The following is a 13,975-nucleotide window of genomic DNA, read 5'->3' as shown; positions in this document are numbered from 1 at the left end:
TAGTTTTTCATATAAATATTAAGTACGCTTAGCGTTCTCTGTCTAGCAATCCAGTACAAGACTATAATAATTCGTCAGTACTTGCATTCATGAAATGTTTCCCAGGGTTTCATGATTTCGCCCATTAAGGGTCGGCTTTAAAAGTACGAGGGTTGTCCGGAAAGATTTGAGACTGTGTCAATATTGTCATATATGTGTTGCTATTGTGTAAAACGGCCTGTCGAAACAGCTATCCTACTTTCCCATGTAAGCAAATTGATAACTGCCCCTAAACTCGCTAAATTGATTGTGTATTATGGAACGTTTCTTTCTGAATGCTAAATTTAAGAATGTGGTCCAGGATGACCTATATTTGAGATTGATACTGCCAGGTTAGACAGATAACATATTTAAGTCAACATGATTCACACACTTTATAGTTGTTATACTTTAAATTCAGTCCACTTCCAGCATTCATAAATACCTCAGAAATTAAATGTTTTGTTGGACCAAAACTTGACCTTTTTCCGACCTGATGCAAAATGAATTCCTAAAATAATTAACTGTGTTTAAATCTTATGTGAAAAACTACAGAATCAAGCTCAGTAGCAAAAGTTTAAACATAACTTCAAAGTGCGTGAATTGTGTTAGGAGAAACGCGACAAACCTTTTTATTGTTTAATTATGGCCCCAATTTAAAGTGAAGCTTGTTTGCATTGAACTGTATACGAAAATTAATTTGTATTATAGCACCTGAAATAATGACTCGTGACAGGTCCCATATATGTATCACATTCAGCTGACGGTAAAGTCGTTCGCTCTCTAGCTGTTCATAAGTTATACAATAGGCCGTTGTTCAGAATTTTGTTGAAGTAAACGTCATAAACGCAAACTTTCAAATCTTTTTTGCTTTCGAGCTTTTATGGATGCATTTATTATCTGATACCGTATATATAACACGCTTCGAGACTGTTTTAGTTGTACGTGTTCTATTTAAATAGTCATGATCATATCATAAACTATTACTACCAAAATGTTAATAATGATGTAAACTTTAACAAAGTTCTGAACAACCGGTCCGATATGAACCAAAACTGTTTACCAGTTATCATTTATATAACTTTCTCGATTTTCTCAAGTCTTTTTGATATGCTGATAGTGTTTGCTGCTGATGATTACCTGATACCGGGACAACATGACAATTCCAATTTCGTTACGGATATTCTTTAATAAAATAATAACTGCAACCAGAACTGGGCTCTAATGTCTTTGATAATCGAGTAAATTGCTTAATCATTTTGTCGGTTGTTCGCATTAATAATAGCATTTTTTGACGCATTCGTCCAGCATTACGATGCACACCATAGACATCTTTATCAATTAAGGAGCGCTATATATAATGTATAACATTCACGTACGTCTTGACACTAATGTATGCTAAATAAATGTCTAGACGAACATAACACTTGTACAGTGTATACACGTAATGACAAACTCTTGCTGATATAGTATTGTAGGGGGCTTACCCTAGTTTTACGCTAGCTATAACACATTTCTCAGTTTCATTTTCTTGTGAGCCCTGCTAACAAGCTCCGCTTGGCTCTCAGGTGACCCATTCCAACCATGCATTGAAAACAGTATGTACGTATTAACAGTTTTATTATATTTGGTTAAACAACACTCGAACTGAGTACAATTGTTCATACAGTAATAACATGTATCTATATCATAATATTTATTAGGAGTCACGTTAAACACCATATCTTTCGCTGGTGCGCACGTTCCGTTAAAACGTATTATATTATATTATAAATAACATATTTGTAGGGTTAGCCATGGACCTCGCGATGTTATTTCTGCACTATAACGCGATTTGAATATTGTTCTGGTAAAGAGATAAGCGAGATGACACACACAAGTCACCCTACTGGGACGATATAGTTGATTGTCCTTGTTATCTTCAATACATGATTGTATGTTTGTACATGCTCAAGGCCTATTTCAATTGTATCGAAATTGAACATTTGTAAAGATACAAATACATGTTTAAGTTATACAAGGCCACATAAGGTATATGCTTACTGAGTACTTATTTTATCAAGCAGTTCCATAATGCTACTATTGCTCTTTTTTCTAAATGTCGTCGTCGTATGCTTCAGTTTCATTTCCGCAAACTGTCTCCACAGACACGCCTGCTGCTTTTGCGTCATACTCCCTTTCAACTGTCCGGCTACCATCTCCCCTTACGGCCTTCACTCATATCCCTGCCACTTTTGTCAGGACTGTTCCCTTTTCCATCAACCACTTGACTCGTCTATGCATCTCTTTCAACCCGTTTGTCTTGTTTTTCCTCTCATCATCTCATTTCTCACAATAATTAAATATTACACACTCGTAGCGAGATGTACATGCCTGTGTAGGCAGGTTTAGGTTCATGTTCATGTTTAGATACCGGTGTTTGGTATATTAAAGATAAATAACATATATCCTTGTAGTGTGTATCTACGTTGACCATTACTCAAACGCCATCGTTAATAGTTATTACATATTCATACCTATAACAAGCAATAATATACATTATAGAAAACACGAGCGTGCTATCTGACCCAGAATACTTCGAAATGCATTATACTGTGATGGTTGTTTCAGATTTCGTATTGCGTGGATCTACATATCAGAAAGCGCTACATAATAATTATTGCTACTCGAAAGGGGCCAGGAAATAAAAGCAATATCAACATTTTCATATTTAATAAACGTCACTGGCCTTGCGGTTTCCTGATTTTACTTTAGGAGACAAAGGATCGGATAAGTTGAAAAATGCCCATTCCCACGAGCCAGACGATATAATGAGGTACAGGGAATATCCGGGTTCTCCCCGAACAGTTGTTTATATTTTTGTAAGTGTTGCCCTATGGACTGTTTATTTTTTTAAATCGCAATAAAATGTCCATGCACGATGGCACTTTAACAAACCAATCTTCCGACAATAAATACAATTAATTTGACCTAGTAACGTACGAAATAAAAAAAAGACTGAACAAAAAGACAGAACGTTAAATGACCACATGTGGTACGTTTTTGCAGGATGCCTGTAAATACGCCTGGCGGATCTAGTCTTGTCTGACAATTTGCATTTTAGGAGATAATTGATTTCATAAACAGTTTCCCTTTTTTCAAATGCAATAATCTTTTTCTAGTTGTATCTGTTAACAAGACGATAATGCAAGTCCACAGCCACTAGACGATAATGCAATTCTATTACCAGCAGACGATAATAGAAGTCCATCACCAGCAGACGATAACGCAAGTGAGACATCAGTAGACGATTATGCTGGTCCATCACAGCACACGGTAATAAAAAGTCATCTCCAGATGTTGTATGCCTAATATTCATATTTAAAAAAAATCTAATTTAATTGGCTCCTGATTTTGCCATCTCGTAATATGTAGATAAGCCTTCTGGCGGGCCAAAGTACGAACTGATAGGCCTTTTGATGATGACCCCGACGGGGACGGGTTAATTGGACACATGCAAATAATGAAAACCCTTCTTCTGATGGGATTTTGTCACATTTGTGATTATAAGAACGTTTCAGTTTCTCCCAATAAACATATTTCGAGTTTTGATATCGATTTTTGTTGCCATTGCAACACAAGTTTGACTTCGTTATTCAACATTGAAAGTTGGTCTATTTTGATACACAAGTGTTGAATTTAATAAACCTTCAAAGGCGATATCGGTGGCAGAAGTATGTATTAGCTATAGACGTTCTTTGGATGGTTCTAAATAATAAAAAAAATCACACATTGACCAATTCGTGATCAGGTTAGCTTTAAAATGAAATGATAGCAAATTAACGGGCATTCTCATCTTTGGCGGGTGCATTTGGCTTTTATCGGAAATGAATATAACAGGTAAAATGTGGACCTTCCAATAAGTTTTATTACCCAGCTTGCTGGTGCTGAAATAAAAGGTTTGTTTTTAGGTTCATTTACCTATAATTAAAATAAATAAACATTCAAATGTTGACAAATTCGGATGTACATATGGCCGCAGCGGTGCAGTCGATATGTCGTTGACTACAAACCTCGAATCATGGTGCCACCGTAATTTCTTAATGTTTTCCTCAATCTTCTAGTTTTCTTATTTATTGTTTATATGATTGAAATGATTTCTTCTCTTATTACTTTTCCTTAAATAATTTTCAAAATGTTTAAAAATATTTTACTTTGATTACAACAAAAATTCAGCTTTAAAATGCTAATGTATTCAAGAGGGTAACTTGCTTCGAGGCACCATGTGTGTATCCAGTTACGTCCAGTTACTTGTTGTTTTGATTGTAGTGCATGATTGCACATTATTTTTGTAAACATATTTTTAAATACATTGTTTGGTTCACATGATGTGTGGTGACACTTTAACAAACACATTGACCATAGACCTACGTCAATGACAAAACATTAACATTGCATCTAAGTGAGCTCAAACGTGTTCTTCTTTACTAAACGTAAGTTAATATATATTATTAGTCGAGCTCTATAGTTGAACTATATTCTTGACATTTGTAAGACGATTATTTGGAAAAATGTGTTTGTCCCGGAAATACTGTTATATTACAAAAGGTATGCATTACTGGTAATTCGATTTAAAATGGTTCCACGACGACTGGTTTATACAGCGTTTAAAATAATATTAAAAACACTATTAGAAATAGGCTTGTTTACAAAAAACAGACTGTTCACGTACAAAATGCGTGGTCGTAGCATACGACGACGACATTTAGAAATTGAAAGATGGATATGTACTCCCAAGGTAGGTGTCATGTGTCGTGGTCGGATATGGTCCGGAGGTTTAGGAAATGTGCATATGGGACCTAGGTGTAGCGCGTTTATAGGATATCCGGGTTGATGCTGTCGATGTCAAACAGTGGCCTGTTCGTACGTCGGTGGTGAATCGTCAGGCGGCGGCCATGAAACACTTTTGTGAAAGGTCATGAACAAATGTTAGAGCCTTTTTACCTCTTTTTCCGATTAAATTGAATAATGAAAACAAATCCTCACTACCATCGTTGTAATTAAACTAAGAGTTCCTATCTTAGCTTGTATAATTACGTTTGCCTTATCTTTCACGCACGGTACTTGGTTTACTACGTTGACTACCGAGTGTTCGGGCCTCAATAAGATGATACGTGGTTGGCAGATATTTTAAATGTGGCATACTTTGTTACGCAAAATAGTTGATTATTGTGATCAAGATTATGTGAATGTAAGTTCTACCTTTGTTTGCTTCTCTTCGTATTTCTCCACCAAATCAAGTCATAATTAGCTCTTAACCTGGACCATGTCGTCAAATTTATTTTGTAATCCGTCAACGTCCACACACTCTACGAAGTTATTCTGCTATCAGTAAATAACCATAAATGTTCATCGTGAACGTTTTTCAAGCATAGGTTACCGTGTTGTCGGAATCCGCCCTATAGTACTCCATAACTATGCAATACGTTATGGATGGTACCGAGAATGACTTGACATTCGATTCAAATAATTTTATAGGTAAATTCATAGTTTATTTATTTAATACCATGATGAATAATTTATTTTAAATTAAAGTTTCTATACCTAAATCATTAATAATTAATCATCATTGTAATATATTTTCCCAAATTTTAGAAATTTTATTGTTGCTTATTTTACGTGTAACTGAGAGCTAAATATGATTTGAAACTTTGAAGAATGCAGTTACAAGACATTGGTTAATGCAATATGCACTGCGAAATTGCGTACATATAATATATATTGATATATCTTATATCTATGTATGTCTTTGTTTGACTATTATAATACATAAATAGACATATCGTTCGGTGAGCCCTTCCTCTCCTTCAACCCCCTTCCCAAGAGTCAGGAATTCCCCCTTTTCCCACCCCCCACAGGCTAAATAATGTTTTATTGGTTGATATATAAAAAAGATGAAATTATCACATAATAATTGTTTAATAACGACTGGTATAATATGGAAAATAGAAATACAAACCGTCAGAAACAGTCTTCAAAAACACTGCTGAATTTGATAAATAAAATATTTGAGCAAACTTTAACTTCTAGCTTGGAGTTGTAGTAAATCCGAACTTTAATAATTTCAAACAATTGTTTTAAATAAATGTTAAATATTTTTGAAAATTATCACTTGAAAGTGAAAACAACAATACCTAAATACATTTTAATAGTAAGAAATATAAATGAAGGCCAGCAAAGTGCGCTAGAGATTATCTTAGTTTTGATCAAAGGGGAGTAACTATAATTAATATAAAATAGTTCTTTAATGTGTCATTTACTTAATATTTGTTTTTTCATTGAATATTTTTTTTTTCCGAATTAAACTGCATATTTTCAACGAAAAGCATGAAGAAGATATGATTATTGCACATGTTATATTCAATACTTTCCACTTTTCGACATAATGCTTATAAAATTTCGATATTGTTTGTGAGGCCGTCGTTCTCTCGTTTCGCCTTGGTAGTAAATCACCTAATGCTGGTGCAGACAAAAAAAACTTTAAACTATTTTGTCTCGATTCTTGAATCTAATTATAGCAGAAAATATCGTCTTTTCTACCCCTCAATAATAACTTTTGATGTTTTGTTTTGTTTTGTAGCTCCTCTGGTTGTATACTCTTTGCCTAACTTTTACTTTCCTGAAAGTGCTCGATCACTTCTATAACATCCCTGATAGTTTCTAGAACATTCCTTGCAAACTTAAACCATATACTGATGAGTGATTCAATAAAGCTTAGACAGGCACATTTTTTCGCCAAAACAATCCGAAATACTGCATAGCAAGTCTTCTGTACATTGTTTCCATGTGTTTATGTTTTGCTTTTGATAACACAATAATTTTGCGGTTTTTAGTCAATTACTCTTTTTCTGATAGCGATAAACTACTTAAACAGTACGGTATCGTCTTCTTACAACAAGGATGTAATTTCAAACTTTAAATCGTCAAGACAGAAAGCAGATAAGAAGTGAATGAAACACTCGTCATTTTCTTGTGTGGGATAAAGTTTAATTGAAGGCTGAATGGCACAATGGAGTAAGTGTTCTTATTTTCTGTTTGGTGTAGAATGACTGCAGTTAAGTGTAAACATGAATCTATTTAAAACAACAACAACACTAGAAACAAGAACAAAGTATATGTTAGGTACTAAACCAACGATTAGTCCGAGTATGGTGTTTGTTTTAAAATATAACATAAAATTAATCTTAGGTTTGTGAACCTGCATCGTCTTCTTATAGTCGTTAACAGTTAGATATTGTGTTTAACTTTTGATCATCCAGGGCGCTATCGTTTGTGCGTCATAGTATGTGATTTACTCTTTAATTTAATCTTATCAGTATGTTCAGTAGGCAGTTATGTTTAAACAATACTCGTAACGCAACCTGTTAGATTAAACATGACTGCACTTAGACTGCGTTTCATGTACAGAAATAGGGTTTCGAAATTAAACAGTTCAACCAGGGCTAAAATGTGTGCAGCATTTAAGTTGCATAATAACTTGCAATAATTTAATATTGTTAGATGTAAAAAATCATTAACGAGGCTAATATAAGGCTTTCATTACATGTATTAGTAATTGACATCGATAGATCTAAACTTTTAACTATAAACCTGACCCATTCATCTTTATGAAAGAAAATATCAGATTTGTCATAATTTTGAAGATGATTTTTTAATATTGTTCAAAAGATAATCATTTAGGAAAAGCATACCATAGTTTTAAATAACTAATTGCAAGTACTAGCATACTACTTGTATATATATATATATGTATTGTTAAAAACCCTATTTAACATACATAGCTTATTTCATTTATATATTACTGAGCTTTTGCATATCATTTCCGTTTATTCATGGAGTAACGGCTATTTTACATAAAGGAAAGTAACAATAAATTATATTTTATCATAAGTTAAAAATATGACTTTAGCGTTATTGTTTGCAAAACTGACTTTTAAACTAATCGGGTTTGCGTCATTGTTTACCACACATTTTAAAGGTTTCTATTTAACATTTTAAATGAGTGTATTCCAGAAAAGCAACACCGATTTTTGTTTATTTGTAGGCGTTCTAGCTCAAGTTCGGGTTTTACAGTATCCACGGAGACAACTTGGCAAGACAAGCTCATTGTTGCAGCAATTGACTTTGGGACAACATACAGTGGTTTTGCTCTGTCATTTCACGCAGATTATCGGCAAGATAAAACAAGTCATATATATTTACATAATTGGTCTTGTGGAGGGACAATTGGGTATGGTGTTTGACGTTGTATTTTTCATTTTAAAGAAATGTGTGTATAACACCTTAATATATTTCCCATTGAACTTTTTGCAGCATCCGACACTCGAACTATACATGTATTACCGTGTAATTGTTTAATTCGAAAATAGTTTTCACATTCGGTAAATTTTAAATCTATTTCAGAACTGCAAAGACTCCGACTGCTGTCTTACTAAAACCCGATACATCGTTTGACTCCTTTGGATATGAGGCAGAAAATCGATTTCTTTCTGATAACATTGAAGATGATGCGTTCGATGACAAATCTGACCACAGTGAAGTTGTAAATCCTGAAACGTGGTACTTCTTTCGACACTTCAAAATGAAGTTGTATGGTAATAAAGTATGTATGGTTCGTCAGTTTTAGTTGTTTGTTGTTATATTAGTATGATTGTTTTGTTGTTTTATTAACCTATTTAAATTTTGTTGTAAATTGCAAAGCGTTTGACCATGTGTCATGCACCCGAGTTACATGGTCACACGATCAGAACTGCACAATAAATTGAAACATCCTTAAACGATGGTAAACAAAAGTTTCTCTCATATCATTTCATTTTATTAAGACGAAAACGTATGTGTTTATATTTTCCAGTTTGACAAACCAATCACTTTGGATAGTACAATACCGGATGAGAGAGGACGGGAGCTCCCTGCAATCTTAGTTTTCTCAAGAGCAATTGCCTACATGAAGTCCAAAATTTTCAAGGTCGTGTCGGAAAAGTTTCCAACTGTTAGAGAGGATGAAATTTATTACGTTCTGACATGTCCTGCCATTTGGTCAGAAACTTCTAAGCAGTTTATGTCTGATGCTGCTGAAAAGGTACATTTTCTAAGCTCAAACGTGTAAAGGCCTAGTTTAAGCCTTCTATAAGTGACGCCCCCCCCCCCCCCCGATCCTTGTATTGTACACAACTACTATGAATTGATCTATATGTTAATTGACTTGTGTTGTTTTCAAATGATTATAAAATTATTATTACAAGCCCTTTGATTGAGAATAAGAGTAATGTTATATACAATAGTATATTTATAGGATTTAACTAGGATTCTGCACAATTTTGATAGCACAATGGTGACCATGCATTTAAAATGGATTTAAATAAATAGGTTATATGACTATTTAAAAAAATATCACCCTTATTTGTTTATAATATTAAATCGGTTAAATTATTGAATACATTAGCTATGCATATTGTTTATATGTTTTCGTTAGACAAAGATATTATCTACTCAAAAGGTGTCTACCCTTTATGGCTCTGAGCAAATAAACAAATACACAGGAAATTGCCCCTACTGTGACACCACTGCAATAAACAGGAGATGCACAGCAGAGGATTATCATGCCAAACATTCCTTAAACTAGGCCTTTTAAGTGCGCTTTATAATGTTCTCCCTCAAAATAAATGTATATCTTATTGTCAATAATAAGTAAAAGTATCGAATTAAGATGATGTTTTAGGCTGGGATTCCATACGACCATCTACGTATCGCTCTTGAGCCAGAATGTGCAGCGGTTTATATGTTGACAAAGGAAATACCGTCTCTAAGTTCCTCATTACAAAAGCGTTTCTCAATGAACGAAGGTGATAGCTACATAGTTGCTGATCTTGGAGGTAAAGAAAACTTAATACATGTACATTTTATAGTGTGTCAAAAATATAATACAAGGAAATAAATATTCAAAATATATTAGACATGTTAACATGTTTAGTTTACGTCCGTATTATATTTTATTTAAAAGGCAAAATGAATGCCAACGTAATTCTTAATCAAAATTTTAAACTAAGGTGAACATTACAAGATAAATATTTTTCAGGTGGTACTTTGGACATAGCAGCACATCAAATCAACATGAACCGAAAATGCGATGAAATAATGATTCCAGATGGAGGACCTAGTGGGGGCAACAACATCAACTACAAGTTCGAGCAGTTTCTGGTTTCCGTTTCAGGAGCCCAGGCATTCTTGAATTTTAAGAAGAAATATTCGCAGGATTATCTCTATCTTATGAGGGACTTTGAACACAAGAAGTATGGGTTTCCAGGTGATGCATATAACGCAAGGGTTACGTTGAGAATGCCGTTATCCTTCTTCGAATGTCATAGGGAAGAAAATCAGGAATCATTTCAGGATTCTGTTCGTCAAACTCCGTTTTCACAGTCTGTTTTTCAGAGAAGAGAAACCCTAACAGTAAATAAATCTCATTTTGAGAACTTTTTTGTAGACACTTTAACGCAGATAGAAGACAAGCTTGTTGAGGTCATGGAAAAACTTTCGAAACGATACAATATAAAAGCCTTGTTTTGTGTTGGAGGCTTTTCCGACTGTGGACTCGTTAAAGAGAAAGTTCAAGCAAAGTTTTCCTGTGTAATTATCCCTGCTGAAGCAATCGTTGCAATAATGAAAGGCGCAGTTATCTACGGAAGAGACGAAACAACAATAGAAACGCGACTCAGCAAGTACACGTTTGGTTTGGATTGGAATGAAGACTTTGATCCAAAAGTCCATCCTGAGAGCAAGCGGGAACATACTGATGACGGATACATGTGCAAAGATATTTTCAAGGTGATTGCAAAAGCAAATGATTCAATTCCTACAAACAAACCTACAAAGATTATGAAGTCCTACGTGAAGACAGCCTCACAGACAGCGATGGAGTTTCCGTTTTATAGAACTCTTACTGATCCCCCGCCAATGTTCGTAGACGATCAAAGCTGTACTTTTATGGGCTCAATGAAGGTGTCCTTGGATGATACTACTGGAGGAATGGATCGGTTTGTGACTTTAAAGGTTTTTCTTGGAGCAACGACGCTTCGAGCTGAAGCCGTTGACAAAAAGGGCAGGACCCATAGGGTTAACTTTTTGCTTGGAGAATCACAGGTGTAATACGTGGCTTCGGACGACTAACGATTGAAGTTTCTGTATTACGATAATTTTTTTAAATAATATGTCTTTTAATGCTGTTCCAAGAAAATATCATTTCACAGTAACATATATGAACATAAAAACCATAGAAAGCAAATGCAAATGTTCTATAAGTATCATGATATCATATAATTGTGGATAATAAGAAAATGCAAACAATCAGAGTTGTTAGTTTTATCCTTACCCAACCCACGTTTTGAGCGGTGGTCGTTTTTTACCGATGAAAAATGATCGTGAAAACAAACAAATAAATTCCGGAGAAGCTAAAATAGAATTGGGTCAACAGTATATATAAGCAAATGCAAATGTTCTATAAGTATCATGATATCATATAATTGTGGATAATAAGAAAATGCAAACAATCAGAGTTGTTAGTTTTATCCTTACCCAACCCACGTTTTGAGCGGAGGTCGTTTTTTACCGATGAAAAATGATCGTGAAAACAAACAAATAAATTCCGGAGAAGCTAAAATAGAATTGGGTCAACAGTATTTGTTTAGTCGGTAAGGTTGCACCGGGTCGAATCGTCACAAAGTAAAGAGGTGGAAAATGCGTTGCTTAATGGTGGGATAGCAATTGTCCAGAGGTTAGAACTTTCATAAAAGTTATTAAGAAATAGAAATGTTTTTACAGGTTTTTATAGGTATATTTGCAAGATGACATTCTTTTATTTCTGAATCCGAGTATGTATTCGATTTTCTCTAAAATTTCGCCGTTTCCTAAGCATTCGTGAAAAACATGATATTGTAAATGGAATATTGGCGAGCTATAAACTTTAAAGAAAAACACCACCAAATAATTGCAAGACAGGTTTGTCCGTAGGAAATATATTATCTCTAGTGTATTTTTATCCTGGGTTAAATTGTAACGCTGTATGACGTTATGGAATTGTCATTTTTGCTGGGGAACGCTGGTTGCACGGTGTGTTTAAATTATGTTTATTAGCATTTTCCAATATATTTCGTTCATGTTGACACTTAATCTGTACATTATTGAAAAATAAAGAACCCGTCAGAATTATTTGTTTATGAAATTTAGTTGTAAATCGATTGTATGTATTAATAGTGTACCATACACCTTTCACAATAGTTTGAAAAACTACAGGAACAAGCTCAATAACCAAACGTTTAAACATAAACCCTGTTTAATGGCACAGGATAAACGCAACAGACAAAGAACACACAAAAATCACAAACAAAAAACATGGAACAACAGTACAAAACTCCACTTACAGCAAAGTGCATATATACTTTAAAAACACCAAGTATGTTTATCAAGGATTGTTAGGTACCGCCTTGGAACGGTCTGTAAAATGTTATTTACTGGATTTTTCAATCAGTTTACGTGCAAAAACCGCACTCTTATCCCAACAATCCTAAATAAAGAAAAAACATAAAAGGTAAATCTTAACAAAGTATGCATTAAATTTGGAAAACTTGATGATAAAACAAATAATTATAAAGTACTGTGAAATCATTAATGTTCGTGGGGCATTAATGTTCGTGGTTTTCGTGGGTTGGGTGATCCACGAATTCAAGATCCCACGAAATATAAACCCTTTATTCACTTTTCAATTGCCTTGTTACGTACATGCTCTAGTATATTATTTACAGAGGTCCCAGTATACAGTGTTTAAACCTGTCTCACTGTATAACTTACGATCATTATTCTGTTAATATATTATAACTGCCTTTAACAAATAATGAACCAAATCAATTAAATGTGTTTTATACAGCAAATGACAGTTATAAGCACGTGTTTAAACGTGTGCTGTTTATGAAAATCTCCAAGTTTTACAAGATGTGCGTGATGAGTGTCTGTACTCGATTTTTTTATTTAATGAAATAATTAATCAATTACTAGTACATGGAAGGTTACTAAGCACCGAACGTGACAATATACGCACCTTTTCGGTGTTTTCACAGTTTGCAAAATTCTTAATTGGCATCCAATGGCTTCCCATATCTGTATTTATGATCAGGGTACATCTTCTTTTATTACCTTTATTCCCAATTAAATCGATAAGTGACATGGGTATATGCACTAATTAGCATGTCATACCACATTAGCAAGTGTCATAAACCGAGTGACGTAGAAGACGGAAATCTCGGGCCAGCGCGTGGATATTATGCAGACGATCTAGGACGATCGCATCTTGGATTTTTTTTCAAAAATGAAAATCCACGAATTCAAGTACCCACGAAATTGTTTTTATTCGGCAAACCACGAAATTTCATGCCCACGGACATTAATGATTTCACAGTAATAGGTAAACCCCAAGTACCTCAATGATAAGAGATCCCAACTATTTTTACAAACGGAGGAATTCAGTTCAGAGTACCTCATTCAAAAACTTACAAAGTTATGATGCAGTCATTGTTTAAAACTATGAGCATCACACACAGTCTGCCTTAGAAAATAAAAGGTTATAAACTGTTTGATAATAGAGTTTCATAATAAAAAGCATCATTGTACTAAAACTTGGAACAAATGAAGAAAACATTATTAAAAATAAAAGCGACATATATAAGCTAATCTTTTCTTCAGAATGAATTGTAAATGTTTTGAAGAAAATGACATCACATGCCAAAACATTCCGGGCCAGCCAAAGACGCTTCTATATTTGCTGCTGCGCTGTGTGATGTTTTAAAAATCACGCGGTCCGAATGGATAAATTATTACAACTTGCAATGGATACTTATCAAAAACACATTTCCTTTAACTTTCCTTAAGC

The 13,975-nt window shown here is 34.2% G+C and overlaps 1 protein-coding gene across 1 annotated transcript; it reads left to right on the top strand.

Annotated features, from left to right (window-relative positions):
- The first annotated feature begins 6,989 nt into the window (after positions 1-6,989).
- LOC128225932 (heat shock 70 kDa protein 12A-like) lies at positions 6,990-11,202 on the top strand. Its single transcript, XM_052935826.1, has 6 exons — positions 6,990-7,071; positions 8,102-8,287; positions 8,461-8,659; positions 8,909-9,136; positions 9,776-9,929; positions 10,133-11,202. Exons 1-6 carry the CDS (start codon positions 7,067-7,069, stop codon positions 11,200-11,202), a joined length of 1,842 nt encoding a protein of 613 aa, XP_052791786.1. The 5' UTR covers positions 6,990-7,066.
- Positions 11,203-13,975: the final 2,773 nt, after the last annotated feature.

The sequence above is a fragment of the Mya arenaria genome, chromosome 3, assembly GCF_026914265.1.
Source record: "Mya arenaria isolate MELC-2E11 chromosome 3, ASM2691426v1".
Lineage (NCBI taxonomy): Eukaryota > Metazoa > Mollusca > Bivalvia > Myida > Myidae > Mya > Mya arenaria.
Note: the sequence above shows the minus strand (reverse complement) of the source record. Positions and strands in the feature narration are given on the sequence as shown.